General features: G+C 36.7%; 1 protein-coding gene across 1 annotated transcript in view; it reads right to left on the bottom strand.

Moving 5' to 3' along the window:
- Positions 1 to 25,636, bottom strand: part of URE (urease) — a 356,063-nt gene extending 330,427 nt beyond the window's left edge. Inside the window, exon 1 of the mRNA XM_089792332.1 lies at positions 25,127 to 25,636. Within this exon, the coding sequence (XP_089648458.1) occupies positions 25,127 to 25,252 (126 nt within the window). The 5' untranslated portion in view covers positions 25,253 to 25,636. The remainder of the gene's footprint in view (positions 1 to 25,126) is intronic.
- Between the last annotated feature and the right edge of the window lie 1,197 nt (positions 25,637 to 26,833).

The following is a 26,833-nucleotide window of genomic DNA, read 5'->3' as shown; positions in this document are numbered from 1 at the left end:
TGAAAATGTACCGGTTTAATTATAAGTCCAATCATACTTCTATATGAAGAAGCTTTACAATTAGGGCACAAAGATGCCTAAAAGTAAGAATAACTTAACTATTTTGCGAATTAAGAAATAAGTATAAGCTACAGACAAAGCTTCTAGCTATATATTTCCACATTTTCTCCTGGTCAAAGCTCCAGCTCCAATTGCTTCTCAACTCTTTTGTATTCAATTCACAAGATACAATTACCAAGAACACAAGATAACATGAATCAAAGATAACTTAGATGAATTATAGACAAAGTTTATAACTCACACAAGTAACAATCTCACTTAATCAAAGTTAAGTCTCAAATGCTCCTTTGAATTCACTTTTCTCTCAAAATAGTGCTACACAAACAAAGTTCTGCTGGCACAATTTCTCCAAAGCTCTCTTGCATAAAGATAAAGATGATTTTTACAATGAGGGGGCACTCCTTTATATAGGCACAGGAGTTGAGAAAAAAGTGGAGGAAAAAGTGGGAGCAAATCAACCAACTTTGACCTAGTCTAACTAAAAGAGAAAATATAGGGTTACATGCAACTGCACGTACAACTCGCATTACACCTTCTTATGTACATGCAACTCGCATTACATGTAATTACACATTTTCATGTAATACATCCTCTTCAATTACAAACATGAAAGAAGAAGAAGAAGAAAGACGGAAGAGAATTCAAACAATCTTAGGGATTGTCTTTAAAGGCCTTTTACTTGGCGACGATATCCTAGATGATAACAGGATTGGGAGTTCCTATATTTTGTGCCACTACATTCACCTTGATAACCATGCTCTTGCGTCTTTTGATTATTTCTAACTCTCTTTGATGAATTGTCTGTTGTCATTTGAAATCTTGATGCGGTCAAGCTTTTTCTCATTCAAGTTGTCATGAATTCTCCTTTGTAAATTGGCACATTTTGAATTCTCTGACACTTTGAAAACCTTCTTGACAATGTCTGGATGTAAACTCAAAATAACTTTCCATTAGCACCTTTAACTCTTCTTCTTTTGACGTAAAGTGCTTGGTGCATGGGAATGTGTGCAAATGAGAATTCTTGGATTTAAAAGTGCGACCTTTAGTCAAAAATGGGTTCTTTGGATGTCATTATGCGTAAAGTGAATTATAGGTAAATGCAACATGTAATGAGGAATGTAAAATGAGATGACATGCGAATGCGAATGGAGAATGAGATCACATGTAAGTGCGTATGAAAGATGAGATGAAATGCGTGAAAAGATGCGAAAACATGTATTTGCTCATGAAGGCGCGAATGCATATGAAGAGATGGAAATGGAAAATGGAAGAGGGATAATGAACTTTATAGTCATCTTTAGTGAAAAGGTGAAGTCAAAATACATGGAAGATGAAAATGACATCTTTTTGACTTTCCAAAAATTGACTCTTAGTCAAAATCGAGGTTTTGAAATGCTATTACATGTAAGGATCTTCGTATAATCGTGTCATGCAAGTGGATGAGAAAAGTGAGATGAGTGAAAATGGAAGCGGAAAACGGGATTACATGCATGTGCTGATGGTGAATGAGATGGAAAACATGTAATCACATTTGTCGGATAAGATGTGAAGTGTTGTAACATGGAAGATGGAAGATAGAAGATGGAAGTGAAACGTGATGATGCTTTCGCATGAAATGAAACAAGTTCTTGGGAAAGAACTTGTGACTTCTCCGAAGTGGAGAGAACCAGCAAGCAAACACAAAGCACAAAAACTCAAAAGAAAAACGTACCTCTGGAAAGTGACTCAAACATGTCAAGATGCAAAGCACTTCAACACACATTCAAATTTGGAAATTGGGGGAAAACCAAAAACATGAAAATGAACAATTTTTTCATTTTTAAAGGAAAGATGCACTTTCCATGGCATTGATTTCAACAAGTGGCAATCATCAAGCAATACTGTGTATAAAATCAGCAAGATAAGCACAAATTAAATAGCAAAATAGAATAAGTCCACTTAAATGATGATCAAAGAGCCAAAATAGCAAGAATCATAGACTTTGAAGACCAATTCTTTCTCAAATCCGAATTTTCAAACAATTTTTTGACTTTTTTTGTACTTTCATTTAACAAATATTAATGAGCAATGAAGGTTGAATTTGACATGAAAGTGCCAATTACATAGTCTCCAAAGACAATATCATGCATATAAAACTCAAAAACAATCCCTCTTGATCAAAGGTATGGGCTAGAAATGCCATTGTTTGAGTTTTTTGAACAAAAACACGACTTTTTATGCAAAAGTCTGGGCCGTTTTCGCAAAAACGTGACCAAAAAATGCATGTTTTGGAGTCATTTTTGACTTGTGAATGCAAAAACGACTTCCCCAAATGCATATACATGGATCCAAATGTAATAAAGTGGCTCCAAAACGCATAAAAGTGGATCAAGACCCCCAATTTCCAGGGCGTTTTTAGCAAAAACGTGATTCATAAAGGGCATAATATGAGTCGTTTTTCACTTCCAAATGCAAAAACATGACTCTTGATATATTGTCAATGATTGAATATGCCAAAATGCCTCTTTTCCTTGCAAAAACTTGATTTAAATCACTCTAAAATGGATTTATTTGAAGATTTTTCCAAAAACGTGCCCTTGGAAGGAGTTTGAAAAAACGTTTTTTAGCAAAATAAATCCATTTTTGATGTTAGAAAATCCATTGCCAAGCAAAAACGACCCTAATGGAGAAGATCTCACGCAAAACCGTCAAGTAAATCTCTCACAATGAGCAAAATCGGGTTCTTGGAGAGCAAATGCATGTGTTCTTCCAAAATTGGACCTTTTAGGAGGCACAACATGTTTTAAAATATGTTTTTAGTTAAAATCGGACCTTTTGGGGTGACATGTATATTTTAAAAACTCTAAAAAAAGAAAATCAGACCTTTTGGAGTGCATGACATATTTTAAAACATGCATTTGATCAAAATCAGACCTTTTAGGATGACATGCATATTGTAAGTGAAATCTCATGTTTTTGATGCAATGACATATAAAACTCACATTTTGATGTAATGACACCAAAAAGGTCCACTTTTGATAGTCTTATGCTTATAAGTTGAACTTTATATGTAGTGACATGTAAAATGTCCACTTTTGATGGATTTTACATGTAATTGCATATAAAATATCCACTTTTGATAACTTAAAGTCATTTAACAAACATAGATCAATTTAATTTCATTAAAAAGTTACTTTAATGGGACATAAACCATATTTATATATCATATTAAAAATATAACACAATAAATATTATTTAAAAAGTAACATTTGAATGAGCATTTGATTTAACTATCAAAAATTAAACTGAAACTATATAGTTTATACAATCACTTTAAGTGAAAAATCAAAAAGTACCTCAACTTAAAATTATAATATAAAGTGCACTATAGTTACTTTAAGTGATAATTTAAATGATAAAGTAATTTAAAAACATAACATAAAGTGAACTTAAGTTATATTTTTCAAAAAGTGAATATGAAATTAAAAATATAATATGATATTTTTTAATTTGTGTTGTTGCATCAAAAATGTCCACTTTTGAAGCACTAAAGCGACCATATCTCTTGAGTAACAACTCTTTTTATGCTCTAGGTTAGACCGAATCAAAGGGAAAAACGAAAGCCATGACATGAGCAAAACCAAAGGACTAAAAACCAAAAAACGCAAACTCAAAAGCAAAGAAAAGGACAATGAAGGCCTCAGAAATCAAGCAAAGGTTCGATAGAAAGCAAAACGAAAAAGTCTTGACGAAAGCCTTCAGTAAAATGACTTGATATATGAATTAAAATTGATCAATCAATCAACATTAAGTAATTGAATATCAAATTCAACTTAGAGAGACGCGAAACTGGCTTGAAAAAGTTTCGTGCTGTTACCTGCATTTTGTAGTGACAAAATGCAAGATAACAAGGCTTTTGTTTGGATGACCAAGAATGCAAGTTGAGTGCATATAGATACGTGCTAAATGATAATTTTGGTATTTTAAAAGTGTGATCTTTTACCAAAATCAGATTCTCTAGAGGTAATTACATGTGGTAAAAATGCATCATACTTGAGGTAAATATGCAAATATGCAATTGGGTTCTGAAGGTGCAATTGCATATAGAGGAAAATGGACTTGAAATGCATTTGGAAACATGGATTGGCATGGAAGATGAAAGGATGTATATGCACTTCCATTCTTGGGTGGGAATCCTCAACTTTTCTCCAAAGATAGATCAAAACAAACAAAAAGATATATACAAAAACTAAAAAGAAAAAAGAAAGACATACCTATTGCTTTGACTCAACTTTGACAACTCCAAAACTTCTCTTTGCATGAAATTTCATTTTTTGAGATGGAAGAGCTTTGCATTTGCAACAAAGATAAAGATTTTAAGCTTATTTAATAAGTTAATGCAAAAATCTAGGGCTGCATGTGAACAAATGGTTAGCAATGAGCCAAAGAATGCAACAAATTAGCAAAACAAGCAATAAATGCAAGAAAAATCAAATCCTCACACTTACTTGAAGATCAATGAGCAAAATGTGGAAGGGAAAAAAATTATAATGAATTTGTCTTCTCCAAAATCAGATTCTCCAAGTGTGTTTGCATATGGCAACCAAAGATCTTTCAAAAATTCAAAGTTTAGAAGCAAATCGTGGTCTCCAAGGGCAAACGCATGTGCATGAAGTTGTACAAATGTATTTGCAAACTTCTTTCCTTTCAATGTTTTGTGCCAAATCGGGTTTAGAAGGCCCTGATACATGGGCGTTTTGGCTTGAAAGCAGCAAATCATGGTCTTGGAAGCCAAACACATGAGACATTTTTTGTGTTATTGCATGCTTTCATGTAAAACATGGTCTTGGGATGCAAGTGTATGAAACGCATCCTTGTATAAAACAAATCAAGGTCTTAAGATGCAAATGCAAATAGAGAAGAATGAAGGTAAATGCATATAACACGTGTTTTAAACCTAAATCGCACTCTTGAGATGCAAGCATATGTGATATTTTTGGGTAAAACACATGCCCTTCGTGTAAATCAGGGTCTTGGCATATATTTGCATGTTTTAAAATGCAAAGAAATGACCTACATTTGGACATTTTTTACCTTCAAGAGAAAATACATGGACTTGAAGTGTGTTTGCATGTGTCTCAAGCCAAAATCGCACTCTAGAAATGCATTTTCATGTCACCTTTTGGCTGGAAAAGCATGTCTATGATGCAAATGGGGTTCTTAGAGGGCATTGACATGTTTTAGATGCGCAATATGTTTTCCCAAGTCCAACATTTCTACTTATAGAGCGAAATCACACTCTTGGAAGGCAATTACATGTCATGCATTTGAAGTCTAGTGCAACAACACACTTTCTAGATGTATTTACATGTTCTAAAATGTACCTTGACTTTTCATGTATTCTGGTGTCCAAGCCAAAATCGCACTCTCTAGAAGCATTTGCATGTTTTCACTCACAATTGTATGTAAGAGGGAAAAACGTGATCTTGGAGGGCATTTGCATGTTTAAAATATATAATGCATTTGCACATTTAAGCCAAAATTGGGTTCTCTATATGCATTTCATCTTCAAAGATAACATGTAAATGAAATTGCATCACTTAAATTTCCTATTTAGCACATGTCTAATTGATTATTGAGCAAATATTACTTAAAGGAGTCAAATACAATATTTACACTATATAGTTTACATAATGTGTAAATATATTCAAAAAGTAATATTTCATTTAGATGTTTTAAAATAAAACATTAAATTTAGACTACATAGTGCATAAAGTCATTTAAGTGAAAAAAATAAAAAGCAACTCAACATGAAATTATAACATAAAGTGCACTATAGTCACTTAAATCACTTGAGTGATAAATCAAAAGTGATAGAGTAACTTTAAAACATAACATAAAGTCATTTTAAGTTATATTTTTCAAAAAGTGCAACTCATCATTAGAATATAACATCAATATTTTAAATATGCAATTGGACTTAGAGAACCCACTTTTTAGACACTTAACTTGATATCTTTTGACTGATAACTTTGATTAAGCACCAAGAGATATTGAAGGCAAAATCGAAAGCAATAGATAGAAGGAAACTAAAACAATCTAAACAAACACTCGAAAACATAAAAAGGGACTTTGAAGGCTTCAAAATCAAGGATAGGTTAACAAACTAAAAAAACAGAAAAGACTTGACAATAGTCTTCAGCAAAAGATTCATTATGTCAATCGAGAATGATTAGTTGATCAATCTTGGCCAATTAAATAGTGAATTATCTCAAAGAAACGTGAAACTTAATTGGAAAAGTTTCGTATTGTTATCTCCATTTTGTGATGACAAAATGGAGGACAATACGAAGCTTAAAAGACCTTCATTGGAGTAATTTGTATCAAGGATGTTGATGTACAGATAAGTATTTATTATTATTGAGAATTACATTTATCTACTCATTATTTGTATTTCTATATGTACCATACAAGCTATTTGCCTTGCCTTTTTACTCTCTCTAGGGATGCTCTTGCAGGAAAAAGAAGATTGATAGCAGATTCAAAGGAAGTCTGACAATTCGTTAGAGGCAACCTTGGAATGAGAGGGAGCAAATATAGAATATACTTCAATCAACTTTTGATGATCTTGGTTGTATTGATTCAAAGGGAGTAGACCGTGTCGAAATGTGTTCTCTAGTCATCAAGAAATTATGGCAGTCAGAGGACTATGACTCATGAGTGTGACTATTTGGGCCCTATGTACATCACAAGGAAGTGACGACTTCCAAATTATTATCACTTGTATTTGTTAAAGTTATTTGAAGGAGATGATCTTGTTGTCTTGCATTTTGTCACCACAAAATGTAGGTAACAATATGAAACATTTTCATTTTAGTTTCGCATCTCTAAGATAGTTCATTATTTAATTGGCCAATATTGATCAACCAGTCGACCCCAATTTGTATAATGAATTATCTTATTCAAGGCTTTCATCAAGTCCTTTTCTTTTTTCACTTTATTAAGCTTATGCTTGATTTTGTAAGTCTTCAATGTTCTTTCTTGTGTTTTTACATGAGTGTTTAGTTGCTTTTATTCTTTTGGTTTCGTTCAATCTCTTACTTTCGGTTTTCCCTCCGATTTGATCTATGTTAGGGCTTAATCGAACTTAGGAGTCTAAAGATATGATCATATAAGTGCCCAAAAGATGGACTCTCCAAATGCAATAGCATATTTAAAATATCATGTTATATTTAAATGTTGACATTCACTTTTTGAAGAATATTACATAAATTGACTTTATGTTATGTTTTTAAGTTACTTTACCACTATATGCTTTTAAGTTACTTTATCACTTAAGTGACTATAGTGCACTTTATGTTATATTTTTATGTTGAGTTGCTTTTAAATTTTTCACTTACGTGACTTTATATATAGTTTATTTTTTAGTATTACTTTATGTTTTGTTTTAAAACATCTAAGTTAAAAATTACTTTGTGAATAAGATTTGCACATGATATATTAACTATATAGTGTAAATATTATTTTTGACCCAATTAAGAGATATTTATTTTTAACTCAAAAATTATTTAAGATTGTGCTTAATTGGTCATTTAAGTTGTGCAAACTCAAATAACATGTTTATATGCAAATGCATTCCTAGAGTGTGATTTTGGCTTACAAATGCATCTAATGGACTTCCTAGAGTCCACTTTACATGAAAACTCCCCCCTCTACATGCAAATCACTTTACATGTAAAGGCATCTTGAGAGTCTGATTTGCATGTAAATAGACTTTTTAGCCAAACATGTAACATGTAATGCCCCACAGAGGGTACAATTTTGCACTTTAATTCATGTAAATGCATCCTAAGACCACGTTTTTGCCTTTCAAGGCCAAAAATGTCCAAATGCATGGTATTTATTGAAAGATCCCAAAAGGATCCTTTCACAGAAGTTCTGTAAATTTTAATTAAAATAATAGATTTTCCTGTGCTTTCCTTGTGGTCTTAGAGAACTAGACAGAAGTTGCAGAAAGATTGTTTCTTCTTTTTTTGTATTTTCTAGATGTTGGTCATAGATAGAGTCGCCATTTGTTTTAAAACTTCCCTTTCTCTTCTGCCTTTCGTCAATTGAAGTCTTTTCCCTTGCTGTCCAAGAGTTCATCGTCCCCAAAGTGATCAGTCGAAGTCCTGAACATCCGCAGTAGTCCTTTCCTTCATTTGAACCACTTTGAACCACTTCGAACCTTGGTTCGAAGTAGTTCAAAGTAGTTCAACATAAGGTTTTGCTCTAATAATTTTATTTGGCAAGTAATGTTTCTCATGCAGCGGTGCTTTCTCCCGAAGTACTTTGAACCACTTCAAACCGAGGTTCGAAGTAGTTCGAAGCAGTTCAAGGCAAATATAATCAGCATTTTCAGCCTGGAAGTACGGCGTATCATCTATTCATGATATTGTCAAAAAATCACAATTTGAAGGCCTTCTCTTTTTTCGAGGAGTGAAAATCATCATTATTGTGAGTGGGGTAAATCTTCAGTTTGAGAAAAATGATTGGGCAAATTATAAATAAAGCGGCCGCCAAAAGCGAAATCATTAAATGAAAAGCTAGTGCAGAATGGCCTTCGAACGTGCGAAGGTGATCAAAGTGGTATGTCGTTAAGGCCTAATTATTATCCTGTACTTTCGCACGCAAATGCTTCCTTTTTTATAAAAGCCAACCAGTTCCCTTTTAAAATCATCATGCGAAGAACTGGATTTGTAAAGGAGCTATTAAGGAGAATAGGGAAAAGTACTAGATTTTCAGCAGAAAAAGGTGAGAACTTAACAATCTTTGTTCTGTTTTGCAATTTGTATTGTTGTCAAGAGTTTATCTGCTCAAGGCTTTGCATGTTTGATTAACAATGCGGTCAGTTTTACACTTCCTCGATAATGTTTCTGGTCCTGAATGTGAAAGACCAATTATCTGTGATACAAATTTGCAAGGGGTAAAAGTAGAAAATTTACAGGCCATATTCCTAGAGCGTGCCAATGAGACTAATGGATGCATGGAGGTGTTAACTAGTGGATTGATAGAAGCTGCTGCATTTCCCCCTGCCTTTGTAAGTCCCGAGCTCAACTATGTATAGATCACTATGACATCAAAAGTTAGAGTATTGTGAGCAAAGACGGCTCAACTATCCTTTCCATTTCAAGAGAAACCATTTCCTCTGTTTTGCAGTTAACAGCAAATACCTTTGCCTCATTCTCACCCACTCAAGCTTTGGCTGAATACAGAGTAGCCCCTAGTAAGTTCCGAAATACCATGGCCAAAAAATGGACTGATATTAATTATGGAGGCGGGTCTAGACTCCGAAAGGTCATTACCAAAGATCACATGAAACCCCACATACATGATCTAGTTGTATTATTACACCGTGTGAAAGGTTCAGCAGATGTGTTCTTATTTGAGGAATGGATGTTCAGATACGTTGAGATCATTTTAAAAGGTGATCAATGGATGGATTGGGCGGATATTATTGCAACTTCTTTGAGATCCCAACTTAAGCACGCTAAAGAGTCTCGCGAGGATTTCTACATCGCCTCGTATCTAACCTATTGCATTGCATGTACATGTGATCTCACTCCCCTGCCTCATGGGATATGGAATGAAGAGATGACTGTTTTTCAATATTGTCCTCCCTTGCAAAAGGATAAGGTTTTAGAGGATTTTCACAAAGTGCATGATGTACTCCTGGACAGCGTTTGTTTGTCTTTGGAAAGGGCAAAGATGTCGAGGCTCTCCCCTGAGGCGCAAAGATTGGTTCAACAATATGGGAGCTTCTTTATCCAATTTCCTAGGTTCATGTATTTAAGGGTCGGTGGATTCGATGATGAACTTGTGAAGTTACCCCGGTATGCCCTGGATTGCTTTGTGTTAGCTGAGTTATGCAGACAGCTTTTTCATGTTATCAAAGACAACCTACCACAGAAGAATTGGGAAATGGCCTTCCCTGTCAAATTGGGTTCATTCGTTTGTAGTAGTATGGATAATGCTTCCATCATTGGAAGCAATCTACTTGGGTTCAACCTTGGTTTCTATCACAGCAAGTGAAATTTCGACAGTAAGGGGTATGCAGCCCAAATTCTCGGCCTTGAAGTTCATCCTCCAGCCACACCATATTTAGAAGATCTTTGGAGAGACTGCAAGAATGAGGAAGAAGTTCTAAAAAGGGATCATTCAAGGCTGACCTTGCGGCAAATTAATTCTTTCAAACTGAAATTCAATATAGGAGAAGTAGAGGATGATGGTTCAGACATGGTTGAACCTGGTTGGAAAGAATCAGATGAAACAGAGTCCTTAGCAATTGATTGGTAAAAGGAGGAAGAAGATGACATTAATCGAAGGGCTAGGTTCATACTTACCTACACAGATGATTGGCTACAGAAAAAGGCTCGAAGAATCGTCAATAAACCTCCTATTGAGGTGACCTCTTCCCTTGAACCACTTCATTCTGACATTTCATTTTCTCCTATTGCAGGTAGCGCATCTATTCTAGATACAAAGGAAAAGTCTCCTCCCCATTTACAAACTATGGCTCCTAGGACAAGGTCCCAATCCAAGTCAGAAGCCTTGAAACGGTTCAAAGGCCAGAAGCAAGAGATGGCATCCCAAGGGCAAGATTCGGGTGATGGACTGCATTCACCTGATGGAGGAGATGGTGATGTTCAGTTTTTCGAAGCTCCTAAGACAGACCGACCTAAATTTCTGACTCCGATCAGGGACGCTCAGATGATACCTGTGAGTCCTACCATTCCTCCATGGCTATCAAGTTCGATCAGTAAGAAAAGGAGTTTGCAACCGGTGTCTATGCCAGTGAAGGATATAGTCACAAAATATGCAACCAGAGGCTCAAAGGCAAAGAAAACAAAGACAAATGCTTATCTGACCAAGGATCCAGTGACAGGGAAAATCACCGCGGAAGTGGCCACCTATAAGCAAAAGAAAGAATCTGGAGATGTCGATGAAGAAGGATTCAAGGTCACTTCAATTGAATTGGGTACCCTCAATAGGAGCACTGGTAATAATTTCTTTAAGTTTTCTGCTGACCACATGCTCACGCAGTCCGAAAAGGATAGTAAGGAAAAGAAAATTTTGAAGGGGATGATAACTACCATGGCTGCATGCATTGACTCTCTGATCAATCTTGGAGCTTCGCCAGTTGTACAGGTTTCACAGCCGTTTGATCCCAATTTCGCTGAGAGTCAACAACTAATGAGGCAAGTGCAGAAAGGCAAGTTGCTAACTGACGCCATGGGAAGCTGGGCAAATGGTATAATTGAGGAAGGCAATAAATTTATCTCTAAATTTACTAATGTTTACACAGAGGGTGAAACACTGCTAGGAGAAATTCAAACCTTGGTCCCAGGATGGGAGACTGAGCTAGCGCGTGCCAAGCAGTGGTTTTCCAAATAATAGAAGTAGAACGTTTTGGAGTTCCCAATTTCCTAGACGAAAATCCTATGAAGAATGTAGACCCTTGCATGCTATTTGTCCTGAAGAACAATATGTACTGGAAAGAGGCTATCTACAGAGAAACAATCAAAGAAATACAAGGCATTGAAAACCGGATCACAAAAATACATGAAGAGCTCATAAAAGACATGAAGATTGTGAATCCAACAAGTGTCTTGCAATTCGACGAATGGAATATGGATGCTGACGTGTTAACAAAGAATTTCAATGAAGCGGTTAAACAAATCAGAGATAGTGAGCTGCCTAAAGCCAAAGACTTCTCTGCATTAGCGAGTATCGAGTTCATGCTGCGCCTAAATGAAAATCTGATGCCATGTCAGAGCCTCAAAATGAAAGAATATAGGTGACAAAAAGATGTGTGCAGGACCCGATTAATGAGCTTAAAGAATCCTCATTCGCTTGCAACGCAAGAATTCATGGCCACGTTTCGGAGTTGGAAGCTCGTGCGCCAGACTATAGGAGAGGAAGACAAAACCGACGAAGATGCTGGAAACTGAACGGTTCACCTTCCAGTGTTTCTTTCTTTTTGTTGTTTAACTACTCTTTCATTTTATAACGGTTTCTTCTTGTAACCGAAAGAGCTGGGTTTTGATGGAGGCTCTTTCGGGTTTGAAAAACTATAAATGCTGGGGCATTTGAGGGTTCTTTTTTTTTTTAAGCAAGTAATAGGAAGTAGCAGATATAGATAATAGTAGATGTTATAGACGTAGAGAATTTTTAAAAAACAGTGCTCTGAGATAGTATATGGAAATTTTGCTTTCTAAGACTTTGTGAATGGAAGTCTTATATACATATATGAAGAATTTCGGGTTTGAACTTTGAAACTTGGTGTTCTAAGTGTCGGATTATCATTACTTTGTGAATGTGGTTTGGCAATTCGAAAATCTTAGTCACTGTTCTCTTCTTGTAAGTGCATTAGTTTAGTTTCTTAATTCATGTTATATTTTGTGATGAAGATTCATTCTTTGAAGTGGACTTTGTACGTGTGATAGTTTATTTTCAATTATTTATTCGAAGTTTGTATTGTTTCCTACATCATTGCCCAAGAGCAATTGAGAGATCCTTAGGCACTTTCGGGAAAAAGTGTAAAAGTAATATGGAATTCATTGTAAAACTGACAAGGGAGCTGTACCTTATAAAAATTCAGAGAGAAAGGTAGATAAAACCATACTTTCTCAACTGTTGTGAATGGTCATTGTTCCTGTTATAAAGTTGGGCATAGAGTAAATCTGATAATTGTTTAAAAGGACAATCTGTTCGCTAACACTAGATAAGTTAAACAATAATTAAAGACAGCAGCAAATAATATAATATTCAGTCAACCAAAATAGCTACAAATCATACCAAGCAAGATATGTAATCAATATGTAAGCAAGGGTGTTTACAAACAAAGAATGATGATGCCAGCTACATGAATGGACCAGCCACGCACCAAAAGGGCAAAGATGGCTAACGTAATCCAACCAACAAACCACGTGTCAGCTAAAAGAAAGTCGTACAGTTGCTATAGTCATGCCAAGGCAGCAAGAAGATCCCAACGTGCCAAACAAGACCCACAACGTGCAATGCACAAGCACCCTCAATGCTGAACTTAACAATCTTTGTCAACTACTAAAACAATATTGTAGAATGCTACTGAAACCACCTATTGGGGTTTGCGTCCCAATAGCCAGGCTCTAGGGTTTGCGTCCCAAACCTCTAGAATCGCTCCTCAGAGCAAAATTGCAAATACCAAGAATGAAGATATAAAAGATAATGAAAGAATGAGCCAACATCTCCTTTTATCTCCCTCTCAAAGCCAATCTTTCCCTTTATTATAAAATGGCATCTTCTCGATTAAAATGTCTTTATGTATAGGAAAAAGTTAAAACAACCCTTTCCTCAAATAACATAACTCTAGGTGCCCGAAGGTCTCCAAATGATGAAAATAAGTTATAATAATTCAAGACATTTCCAACGACTATAACACATAGGTATGCCTAACCAAATGAAGCCAAAATCCCCTTATTACTCCAATTAGCTATATAAATAGCTTTATTTTAATTTATTTAAACGCAAATTTAGAAAATATTAAAAATATTTCCTTTTATTCAACTAGAAAGCCAAATTCAAATGGAAAGCCAAACCAACCAAATAATCAATGAACAGGTCATGTCACCTGCCTGTGACTGATGTCAAACAATGTGGGCCAATTGGCAATCCCATCCCTAAAAACTAGGGAATATACCTTGTCACCCTGAAACTAAAACCATACACTGGTCTCAAAGAGCCTCAAATCTAATCATTGCCACAACCTCCTAAATTTTAAGAAAATCCCTAAAATTAAGGAACTGCCCTGACTGGCTCTCAAATTGACTGTAGAACCAACTCTGGTCATTGAGTATCCAGTATGAGTCTCTATCCACCACTGCTAGCCCACGAGACTCAAATAATAGGCCAACTCTCATGACTCTGCTAGTCAAACTAGAGAGAGGACATGACATGTATTGCATATTTTAAATATGTAATAGGGCCTTATGAGTACGATTTGCACCAAATGCATTATTTTTAGCAAAATTGTTTCATGTAATCACCCATAGAGAGTGTGATTTGCATCTCCAGCCATCATATTTATGCATTTTGAACATGTAAATCCTTCTATAGAGTGCGTTTGCGCATGAATATGCATTTAGTGTTCACGAATTTGCATCTTAGAGACAAAAATGCCTCATTTATTAGCATAAAAAGGGCAGATTTTTGGCGAGAACGCCCAAAAATCTTCATTTCTAAATCAATCTATCCATCAACAAGGGCAAACTTTGGTGTTTGGATGTATACTCATGCATTTGGAATGCACGTTTTTTACCTTTTCAACCAAAAACATTTCATGCGGTATAATATCCCTGTCACAGAATAAATGTATTTAATTAAACTTTGATAATGGGCCAATTGATTTAATATATCCCGGACCTATTTCTAATTTAATTGTTTCCGTAGGTAAGTTTAGCCATCGACTATCTTTGTACACCCTCAGAAGGTTTTCCCAACGAGTATTTAAGCATGGCATATAGGTAGTCATAGGTATGCCTTTTGGATTATTTCTTGGTACTGCAAATTCCTGTTGGAGTTCTAGATTTGTCTGCCATTTCGGAAGTGAAAGATCTTCACTATTTGGCTCATGCCGTTTCGGTGGGATTCAGCCCTCACCCTATTCCATTGCATGTAATACTTCGCTCAGATCTAGCAAATCAGAGCAACATCTTTTGGCAAATAATTATTTGAAGGTTGTTTGTGTTCAAATCTCCATTCTTGTTTGGTATTGTCTGATGTATTCAGAATTAATAGTTTAAGTTCCAAATTTGTGATCATTTCCCTTTCGTACTCCATCCACTACTCGCCACACTCAATACCGCACAGCCTTCATAGCATTTTCCCCACGACAAGTATGCCCCTGCATATCGTACAGCCTCACACTGACTGCATTTGTTTATACCGTATGGTCTACCTACTGTACGGCCTTCTTGGCCCTCACACCACACCTCCACTCCCTCCTGCACTTACTGTATGGCCATACCTGAGACCTCCCCATGTACTATACATCCAAGTAGCTTCCTATTGTATGGACACCCTGTCACCATACGGCCATCTTGTAGTTAACTATGGATGCCGTACGGCCTGTAACTATAGTCATCGTACTACATTCTAGGTTGTACGGCTAAAACATTGCCACCGTACACCACTGCTTCCACTACCGTACAATATCATGTAGCCTACAGTGTGGACAGCTTCTTCAGCCAACATTTATTCTCCTTAGTACCGTACGGCCCTCTTAACCTAGCCGCACTGTCTTCTGCAATAGTCCATACACCATTATTCCTTCAATTATTCCAACTATGAGGGAATGGGAACATCACAGTAGTATCAGAGCTTTTGATTTTGCCAGCGTGTGGAAGTGAATGCAAGTTTATACTCGAAGGAGAAGGCGAAATAACCCTATTAGTAAAATGGCAGATCATCAAGATCCTAAGGAAGAACTCATGAATCTTTTATGAGAGCTCAGCAGAAACCAAATACAAATCAACGAAACGCAAAGGCTGATGCAGAAAACACTACAAAAATTATCCAAGGGAAAGACAACAAGAGAACAAAATGGGCATAATGACAACTTTGTTTCAAGAACAAATTTTCAACCCGCACACTCTCGACCCTTGATACCCATCTTCCTTCCAAGGACGGAAGCACCACGCAAAGAAAGAGCCCACTTTTCAGGGAATGCAAGAAAAACTTCGGAAGATTGACGAAACACAAATATGGAAGGTGATATATCTTATAGAGACTATGTTGATCTAAGAATGAGATATTCTGGAGGGGGGAATCGCGGTTATTTTAATGATCTCAGGAGAAAGATCAGAAAGGTAAACTTATCGCCATTTGATGGATCTGGAGCCATTACCGTACAGTCATGGATTCTGAAGGTAGATACTTATTTCCAACTCAATCCAATGCCTAAAGAGGAAGCAATAAAATTGGCAGCACTTCATCTCGAAGGAGTGGCGCATGAGTGGTGGCATCATGAATTGGTCACTCTCGGACATGACCAAGTAACCTCTTATGTCGAGTACACTGAGAGACTCATTGACCACTTTGATGGGAAGGATCCTGAGCTAAACTTCAAAGATCTAGCTCAACTAAGGCAAACAGGCACGGTAGACAACTACATCACAGAGTTCCAAAGGTTGTCAGTATTAGTCGCAAACATCTCTAAAAGACATCAAATTGTGTTATTAATGGATGGGTTGAGAGAGCCTTTAAGAGGCTGGATCAAAGGGTTCAACCAGTGTGCACTCAATGAAGCTATTAAGAAGGTGCGTGACATGGCCGCATCTTCCTCCAAGACTCACATAGCTACACCAACACCATCCCCACAAGAAGACAAAGACAAGGAGCCAATTCAGAAAAAACATCAAGTTGATGAAAATTCTCGGCAAGAGCTCCGAAGGAAAAAACTTTGTTTCACGTGTAAAGAACCATGGGGACCTAGTTATCGTTGCCTTGGGAAAGGAAAGATTCATTACATTGAGGTGATTCTTGATGACGACGAAGGACAAATACCTGCAGCAACTAATGAAGAAATTACCCAGCAGGAAAGAATAAATGCCCTAATACAAAAAGGGGGTTCCATTGCTACCCTCACTACAGCCACTAGAAGTGGTATTTTCAGGGTTCGTGGTACACTTCACGGAAAATGGGTCCCAATCATGATTGATAGTGGCGCTACACTCAATTTCATCAATTCATCTTTGGTCACTAGTAAAGGCTTGCGCACAGTTTAGAATGGAGGATTTGAGGTTAAGGTTGCAGGAGGAACCTTGTTACTTTGCACTCATGTGATCCCACGGCTACAAATTTCCATGGGAAACTATACCATGATTGATGAATTCTTTGTCATAGATTTCGTTGATGTTGATATCATTTTGGGCATCCAGTGGTTGGAAACTCTTGACCAGTACACCAAAAGTTTCAAAAGGATGGACTTTTCATTCAAGACAGATGGCAAGAAGGTGTTGCTAAGAGGAATGTCAAATAAAGGATCGAGGGAAGTCACAATCAAGAAGATGGAGGCCATTTTTAAACATGATTGGATCTCAGACACTGCAAGTAAAAACATGACAATCAACACCCTACCCCATTCCTTGGATAATTAGAGGGCTCATCTATTGGTCAAGTACTCCAAGAACACTTTTACATGTCAGTTGATGGATGGCTATGTATGCGATGAAAGATACAAGGTTATTGGTGACATCATTTACTTCGGCAAGAAGATCTACTTAGTACCTAACTCGGAACTGAAAAAGTTGATTACAAAAGGTTTCCTAGAACCGGATTTGCATTTTCTTGAGGACAAGCAAATTTTGGAATGGGAGGACTATACTATCCTTGTCATTAAATTAATGTATTTAATTAAACTTTGTTAATGAGCCGAATGATTTAATATATCTCGGACCCATTTCTAATTTAATTGTTTCCGTAGATAAGTTTGGCCGTCAGCTATCTTTGTACACCCTCAGAAGGTTTTCCCGATGGGTATTTAAACACGACATATAGGTAGTCATAGATATGCCTTTTGGATTATTTCTTGGTACTGCGAATTCCTGTTGGAGTTCTGGATTTGCCCATCATTTCAAAAATGAAAGATCTTCCCTATTTGGCTCGTGTGGTTTTGGTGGGATTCAACCCTCACCCTATTCTGTTGCATGTAATACTTCGCTCGAATCTGGCAAATCAGAGCACCGGCTTTTGGCAAATATCAATTGAAGGTTGTTTGTGTTCAAATCTCCATTCTTGTTTGGCATTGTTTGATGTATTCAGAATTAATAGTTTAAGTTACAGATCTGTGATCATTTCCCTTCCGTACTCCATCCGCTACTTGCCACACTCAATACCGTAATTTTCCTCATGACAAGTTTGCCCCTACATACCATACGACCTCACATTGACTACATTTGTTTATACCGTACTATCTACCTACCATAGAACCTTCTTGGCACTTACACCACACCTCCACTCCCTCCTTCACATACCATACAGCCATACTTGAGACCTTCCCATGTATCGTACGGCCTAGTAGCTTCCTACCTACGGACACCCTGTCACCATATGGTCATCCTGTAGTTAACTGTGGATACCGTACAACCTATAACTATAGTCACCATACTGCATTCTAGGTTATTGTACAGCTAAGACATTGCCACCGTGCACCATTGCTCCCACTACCATATGATATCCTGGAGCCTACCGTACGAACAGCTCCTTCAGCTAGCATTTATTCTCCTTAGTATCGTACAGCCCTCTTCACCCAACCGTATTGTCTTCTGCAATAGTCCGTACACCATCATTCCTTCAATTATTTCAACTGCAGGGGAACGGGAACATCACATGCGGTTACATAGAAAGGGCATATTTTTCTCCAAAAACGTCCCAAGAACATGAGTTTCTCAAAAACATTTTGCATTTAGAGGTATTGAAAATCACATTTTAGCATCTACATGTAAAAATGCCTCATGTAATTGACATTGGAGGATCACATTTGCAAACTTTGAAATAGTCAAAATTTGTCTAGAGAGTTTGAATTTGGAGAAGGGTCTTCCATTTCAACTTCTTTCTCTTCCACATTTGGCTCTTTGAGTTCCAAGTAGAAGATTTCAACTTTGCTTGTCTTTTCTTGCTTACTTTGCTCTTTTGTTGCACATTTTAGCTTATTTTTGTCCATCTGTTCAAAGGCATGCTTGAAACTTCCCCAAACTCCAAAAATGAAATTGCATGTAGAAGAACACCTTGAAGTTTGTCATGTTTGAATCAATAGCAAGAGGTATGTTTTTGTTTTGTTCTTAGTTTTGTTTGTTGTTTGCTTGCTTGTTTGGTTTCCTTTTTTGGAAGAAAGTTGAAGATTCCTACCCAAGAATGCAAGTGCATCCACATCCTTTCACTTCTCACCTTTCCATGTATATGCCTATTACATCCATTTTACATATGCAATTACATCCTCCAAACCCAATTACATGTGTACCTCAAGTAATTACTACATGTAATTACCTCTAGAGAACTCGATTTTGGTAAAAGGACACTCCTTTAAATAGCAAAGTCATCATTTGCACGCATTCCTATGTGCCTAGCTTGCATTCTTGGTCACTCACATAAAAACTCATCCTTCACCATATGCAATCCATCCTCCTAAGTCCCATTTTGGCCCTTTTTGTCCAAATGCATATGCCTTTTGTATCATATTCAAGTCATTTCATATGTTCAGTGAATATCTAATCAATACTTCGAACACATTATTCTTCGTAGATCTACCTTTGCCAATCAAGGACTAACATATCATGGAATCAATTTCTTCAGATGATGTGTTCACTCTTTGGAGTTTCCATGTTGCAGCCCAAGAGATGTCCATGCCTACAAAATCCAAAGGAAAAATTAAGTACCAGTATGACAAGGAGTTGGCTCACACAACTGCATCTCTCGTCTCCTCTCCTCTAGATCAAGTATCCGACACAGAGATTGGACACGTGAACATAGCTAATTTCTTACGAAGGGTTGAAGCTCCTGCTAACAAAGAGATGAGGCGCACCAAGAGAAGCAACATTGATCTAGTGTTTGTGTTTCCTATGGCTGCCTGGAACCAGAATTTGTCTTAAGATGTGCTTGACGTTTCAGTCCTAAGACTAAAACAATCAAGAATGTAGATGGTAAGGTTATCATCAGCCTGGACCCGGAGATTATTAAACAGATCTTTAGAGTTCCTCAAAGTTTTGAATGTGTAGACCTATCAAAAGAAGCATCTCTAAAGTTATGGAATCCAAAATGTTGGATTATCAAAGGTATACCGGTTGGATATCAAGAGAAGCAACTTTTCCAGATGGCCCAAAACAATACACAAATCTGACTTCAAGCCACAAGTTAAGGATTTGATAACTCTCCTTAACAGAGAGTGTGGCCTCAAAGAATCTTGTGATTTTGAACCGTGGATGTATAAATTTATCTTTCAAATCTTTGAAAATGAAGAACCAATCTTCTGGGGAGAAATTGTAAGCACAGTGTTATGTGAGTAGTTGCTTAATGTGGGTACGTCAACACCATTTTACATGAATTCATATTTGGTCTACATTTTTGTGGCCATGGGATCCTTCTTAGGACTTTCAACAAAAGGGGATTGACTTTTGGTTCTTATTTGGAACTATTATGATCAAATCACACCGACACAAAGCAAGTTTCATTATAAGAGAGTCCAAGATAATTTTTTTGAACATTTCAGATGTCAGTTTGATAAAGAGTTGATAATCAAAAGAGTATCAAATGAAGCCTAGCAGAAGGTAAATCAATTTGGTTGCATCCTCTTGTAGTTTCCAACTTTCACTTATTTGAGAGTTGGTTATTTTCAAGGAGAACCATATACCTTACCAAGATATCCTACTGACAGGATTATTCTAATGAAGTTGGCCAAACAACTTGTGGAGGTGCAATTGTACCAACATACTCAGCATGGGCCAGGATTCAATATTACTACTACCATATTACAATAATAGACAGCTTCTATTATTAGTTAATGGTTATCTATTTGTAATCTATTGTAAATATTAGAATGTTTCTAATATTTAGTTAGGTCGTAGATATTTGTTAGTTTTCTTCCAGCCAGAATAGATAGTTTCTATTCTTTACAATCATTTCCTAAGGAAACATCGTCCCATTCTTTTGTATATTTTGACCTCTCGGTCTCTGTTAATATCAAGCAAGTATTTTACCAATTCTTCGTAATATACCAAGCCCCTTTTAATTAGTCGGTATATGCTCAATTTGGTATACAAAGCAAAGGCAATGGAAGCAAAACTTTTGCTTATCACCTTGAAGAAATTCAAAGCTAGGTTCAGCTTCGATTGTCAAGGAATGCATTCAAGAATCAAAAGAGCATTCACCCATGTTCATCGCATGGAGGATGTATGGATTGATTTGTGCACTGAGTTGGATATCGTGACAATGAACTACTGCAGGCTCACATTGCGGCAAGTCATTAAACTCAACATGGTTGAGATTCCACCAGGTTTTCAGATTGAAGATGATGGCGTCATTCTAGATCCAGAATATCACCAGGCTAGCTTTGACAAGCATTGTCCTTTCCCCATTCATTGGCAACAAAAAGAAGGCATTTCTATTTTTGATAGATTCCAGTCCATCCTGGCGAATACTAACAAGTTGTCGAAAATCAACGCCTCTGCAATAATTTTGGACCTATTGGAAGGACATCTCGAGTGGAGATTACAAGCAAAGATGGTTCATCTTCTTTAGTGCCAACGAAAACTCTCAAGTTTAAGCTCAAAGGTAGAAAAGGATCAAAACCACCTTTAGAATCCTCTCAAATGCCTGTGCAAGCTCACGAGTCCGAAGAAGAATCTGATGAAGATGATGAAGAGGAAGGAGGAGAGATTATGACCATATCTCCTCCACAGGCAATAGATACTCAAGGTCCACCCACTCAGGAAAGACCCTTCTTGGATGATATAGACAACGATGTGGATTCATTCTCCATCGATTTTACATCTACTATCCCTGTCTCAGAAGTAAACATGTCAGCTCTACCCATCTCATCCGCAGCTCCTATTCTCACAGTGGAACAGTGTGAGGATTTGGGAGATGTGTTTGAAGATTTCTCAACTCTTACAAAAGGTCAAGTTTCCCAACTTGATACCTCAATTATTGGTTTTGAAATGTTCATAATAAAGTCATCTCAGAGGACTCCCACAGTTCCGGCCACACATACTGAAGAATGTACATTTACAAGAGAAATACAATCAGGATCAATGTCTGTTGTAGTCATTATCCCTATCTCGGGAGATGAAGGTTTCAGTCTGCCTGCATGGTTAGGAAAAATCACTATGAAGAAAAGGAAGGTTGTAGTACCTCCAGACAATTTCCCTGTCAAGAAAACTAAAGCCTAAATCCTGAAAAGCCAAGGTCGTTTCAAGAATTTTTGTTGATTCAAAAAAGACCAAGTATGCCGAGATTGTAGAACCTTTGGTAGACAAACCAGCAGAGGAGCTTAACTGCACAAATTACAAGTTCACCAAAATAGAACTTGGTAAACAATCACGGTTGGGGTGTTTGCAAGATGCCCAAGATGTACTCGCAAATTTTTCTAAGAGCAATCACTAGCTTTGGAAGAAGAAGAATCAGCTTAAGGAGGAGGTTACTCATCTCAATGAGGTCATCTGCCAACAGTCTTCACAACCCATAGTCACCACATCTCAAACAACTCAGGAGAAACGGATAATTGAAGTAGCAAAGACTTGGTTCGGAGAGGTTGTCTCTAAAGGAGTTCTATCCATCAAAGTTCTTATATGTATCAGAAGTGTTGAAGAGATGTTACGTGACATAATTGCTTCCTTGAATCAAAAAACCAATGCCTTAAAAGAATTTTTGAGTGATTGGGATCAAATGGTGAACGTTGATCTAGATGCCTTGATTGCATGTGAAGTCATTTTATCTTCAATATGTTCCACAGATATCATGGGTTCATGGGTCACAAGGAAGAGGTACTTGGAAAACTTCTAAAAAAATTGCAGGTAACCTTAGAAGGTTGTCAATCAATGGAAACAGAGATCATGTGGATTTGGAGCAAATGGGATGTAAGGTCCTTACTGAAAATGACAATTTGTTCACTGGAGAGGAAATTATCTCAAAGTATACAAACAAAGTCAATGTTGATCTTGATTCTGAAGAATCTGGATCACACACAATGAACAAGTTCGCTACATACAAATCTATAGCAAAACACTTGTGGGATTCTCTTGCAGGAAAACTACAAAATTGTGCCCCTTATAAGGTAACATCTATTTCATCTTCATCACACCTCTCCTAAGGTTATAATTTTCCATGCAAAGTATATAATAAGCCTTGGATTAGATAGACTAGTATTTTAATCTCAAACAGTGTCTTTAAAAAAAAGAACTTTTAGAAAAATACCTGCGAATAAGTATCCTTCACACACTTCTAGTTGCATGGTTGTCTTGGAGTTTGAACCATTGGGCAATTTGGAAAATCATCATTAACTCTCGTGGTGGTTTCCATTTGCTTTATTCTTGACATTATAATTTTACTCTAAACAATTGATTGGCTAAGACAGATGACTTTCTCTTCTAGATTCTAAACACTATAAGAAATGCATATTCTCAAAGTGGAACCATCTCAAAATTCTAGCGGACATCATAGGGTTGATGGTCCAATCAAATAGGTCCTAATAGTGCATATTTAATAAAATAGATTTACTAGTAATCAAATCTTTGAATTAAGATCAATTTTTCACAATCCATTGGAATTGTTTACAACAAAATTGGTTTTGATTGTGTTTAGTTTTTGGATCAATGTTTCGGATCACACTCTATCATCCATTATCAAGACAAAAATAAGCAAAAAATTAGAAAGCTCTTACCGATTTTACCATGGAAAGGGTCTCTCACTCAATGTTACTAGCATTTGTTTACCTCAATTTAATTGCAAAATGGATAATATGGTTTAGCTTATGGATACTTGTTTAGGCTAAAAGACAGCCTGGGATATTATTAACATCAGTTGAACATGAAATTTATAACCCTACTTTAAAAAAGCTATGAAGGGAAAAGTCACAATCATTAATATATGCTCAGTGAACCAATCCTTCCTAGGTATGTCTAGATGCTCCAAAATAGATGTAACACAGATTCACACAGAAATATTAGAGTGATGTACAAGTTACTAGGCCATAAAAGCATAAAAGCATTGGAGACTTGACCCTTGGTGGAGGTCCCTGGCTGGATTTCTCAATACCCAACTTCTTTATGTGATGCTTCTTCATGTGACCGAGTACCATATTTTACCAAGTGATAGTCTTCAGATTCCTTGACAGACAAGTGCAAGGTAAAACCTCCCATGGTAGAGAAGTTTCAAAATGACCAGGTAAAAAAAAAACCCAGCTGAAATAGGATTTGATTACAGGCAGGAAAGAAAGCAAAAGGAGAAGATGCACGTGACTTTACAGAATGAATGATAAATTTGTAAGCTTGCCAATCCAAGAGGCAGACCGGCTATAAGGAGCTTACTACCATAACTACAGTACAAGCTAATACAGAAACCGCTAGTCCGAGCAGACTCCTCTACATTACAAAAAAGGTGGACCTGAAGAGATGACAATATATTATTATTGCTGTGCCGGTTATATTGAAATTTTAATATTTTAATGACTTTTAACATATTTTTGTCTGCCTTTAACTCCCATTTCTGAAGAAAATAGCATTATTTAGGATAAACAGGTTCCAGTCTGGAAGTATTCATTATTGCTTGATAGTTTTTGAATTTGATTGTGTGAAAAAAATGTTTTTTGACCATCAATGCTTCTGATCACGCTCTCTTTGCATTCTCACGATAGATCACAGAATGTGATTGAAGAAGTTGATGGTCACGAAAATTCACTCCATAAAATCCAGAAATTGTCAAGAAATATTCATATAAATTGTGGAAATCTAAAAGCATCAGTATTCATTATCATAAAGATGAGACTTTCCATGTCCATTAGAAAGAGTATATTGGCTTCCGGGTCCATTAGTATAAGTATAGTGGTTTCTGGATACATCAGTATCAGGCTGAAAGAGAAAAAGAACTACTTTTTAACTTATTTCATCTTAAGATAGACTATAGCTTACAGCGTGTAATTCAAAACATTGATAGAAATAAACTAAAATGTTATTTTCAAACGCCGCTGCTATACTCGACATCTATTGTACCAAATGAAAGCGAATCAGCGTACCACAACAATGACCCAAATTAGGAGTTGGAATGTAGGTCCAAGCTAGCGGACTAAACAGAAGGGGGTAGTTATATACATGTCTTGAAAATAAACAGCTATGAAAATTAGTCTTAACAATCCGGCTAATATATGGAATTTATTTTTAGCTAAAGTACAGTTTTCCTGCTCAAAACTACTCTATGCTCTGATGTTACTTCAGAGAGGCAAAGGCCAAACGTAACATTAACTTTGACATTATAGAGAAAGAAGGAAAAAGGAATTTAATAAACGGAAAAATGTTAATACCTGAGTAGCGATCAGCGCAACAGCTTCAGCGTAATTAAGTCGGAGACCTCGAGCGAGGCGTTTCTGTGCCAGGTGGCCTGCGCCATGCAAGGCAAGTTTCTCCACTTCTCTGGGTAGCAGCTTCATCCTGTTCGCTTACAGACTTGCACCTTTCTTTCTCAGGATATCTTCTGTTCATCAACCCTTGACTCACCAGATCTTTATCAATCTAAACCTCGTACATTGCAGTCTAATTGATTCATCCATTTTCATCTGCGTCCACCTACACGTTCAATGTCACTAGATTCGAGAAAAGATGCTCTTTTCATCCAATTTCCATATTCATCTATGCCATTTTGCCATTGCATAGCTGGTCAGACACAAATGTTAAATCTCGAAGGAATCCCGTTCCCATTTCCCGCTGCTATAAATTTGGCATCATCTGAAAAAAGCCGAGCCAAGTTAATACAAAATTGGTGAACTTCGACACCAAATCACATTGTGTCTGTCTCTGGCCTAGCTCGTGCACGTGTGGTCCCCAACTGAACATTATGGTAATATGGAAAATCATGGTAAATGGCAACCCATTATTATTATTAGTAGTTTTTCTGGGTCCACGGTGATTAAACTTTTTAAAAATATATCGAAAAGTGGGGAAGAAAGAAGAAAGATGAAAAATACTTTTTTAACGAAGTCCACGAGCCTAAAAGTACCTAGTTGAGGAGACAAAATGTGGAGTAGGCCTGCCTATATTCACCAATCTCGTCCTCGTGCTTTTTAAAATCTTTATCCCCTTACCTTTTTAATTAGATTTTATTTCTAATATTTTGTTCTCTCTTCAAATTAAAATTAAATTGTGCTTGTAGTCAATGGGCCTTTGGCCTATTGGATAAGTTGAATGGTTCACAAAGAGCCCCACAAAGAGCCCTGAGGGATCAAGTCTTGTTGAGTACAAGGCTCCAACACATGGGATGAGGTCGGGATCGTCCCCCAGGTGATTTTGACGGCGTGGATGCCCCTAAGTCCTTGACTCTAAGCTGAAGAGGTATCAAGCATGAGTGGGCCCGTATTGGGTTCCTAAATCATTTTAGTGGTGGCCTTCGCTAGTTGGTAGCTCATAGTCTTTGTGTCTTGTTAGATTGCCTTGCAAGTTTGAACCTTTCATAAAACAAAATATGTGAGTGTGGATATAATGTTTGATTTAAAATCATAAGTAGCATTTGCATTAAAAAGGTGCAATGAATCTTCTGATGGGAATATATATGCATAATAGACTTGGAGATGTGATATTTGCAAATTGCACAATGTTACGATTGATTATTTCAAACATATATAATAATCTTACTCGATATTCCACAAAGAAATCATAACATTTATTATAAATCACATTATAATAATAATTTAAAATGCTATAAAAGCAAAAATAAATGCATATACCAGGAATAATGTAGTAAAGTATCTGCTAAATATAAATTTGCAAAGGAAATGTGCTCTGCAACCAAGGTGGTAGGATTTTGTACGAAGCGCAAAGCCTCTTTGAGATTTCCTGGGATTTCTCGGTCCTTTCGCCATTAATGACATATACTTCTTTAGGCAAAGGGGTTGGCACTAGTCATGTCAATAAAACATCGGCCCCTAAATTTGCTCAAAAGCCATTTTTTTGTAGCAAAATTGTGGCCTCCAAAGATGTTGTACCAATGGAGAAATCTATTTCAGTTGAACCAACAG

Source organism: Cupressus sempervirens, chromosome 7, assembly GCF_028749045.1.
Source record: "Cupressus sempervirens isolate cs-2001-9-10 chromosome 7, ASM2874904v1, whole genome shotgun sequence".
NCBI lineage: Eukaryota > Viridiplantae > Streptophyta > Pinopsida > Cupressales > Cupressaceae > Cupressus > Cupressus sempervirens.
The sequence above is the reverse complement of the archived record's forward strand: the minus strand, read 5'-3'. Positions and strand labels throughout refer to the sequence as shown.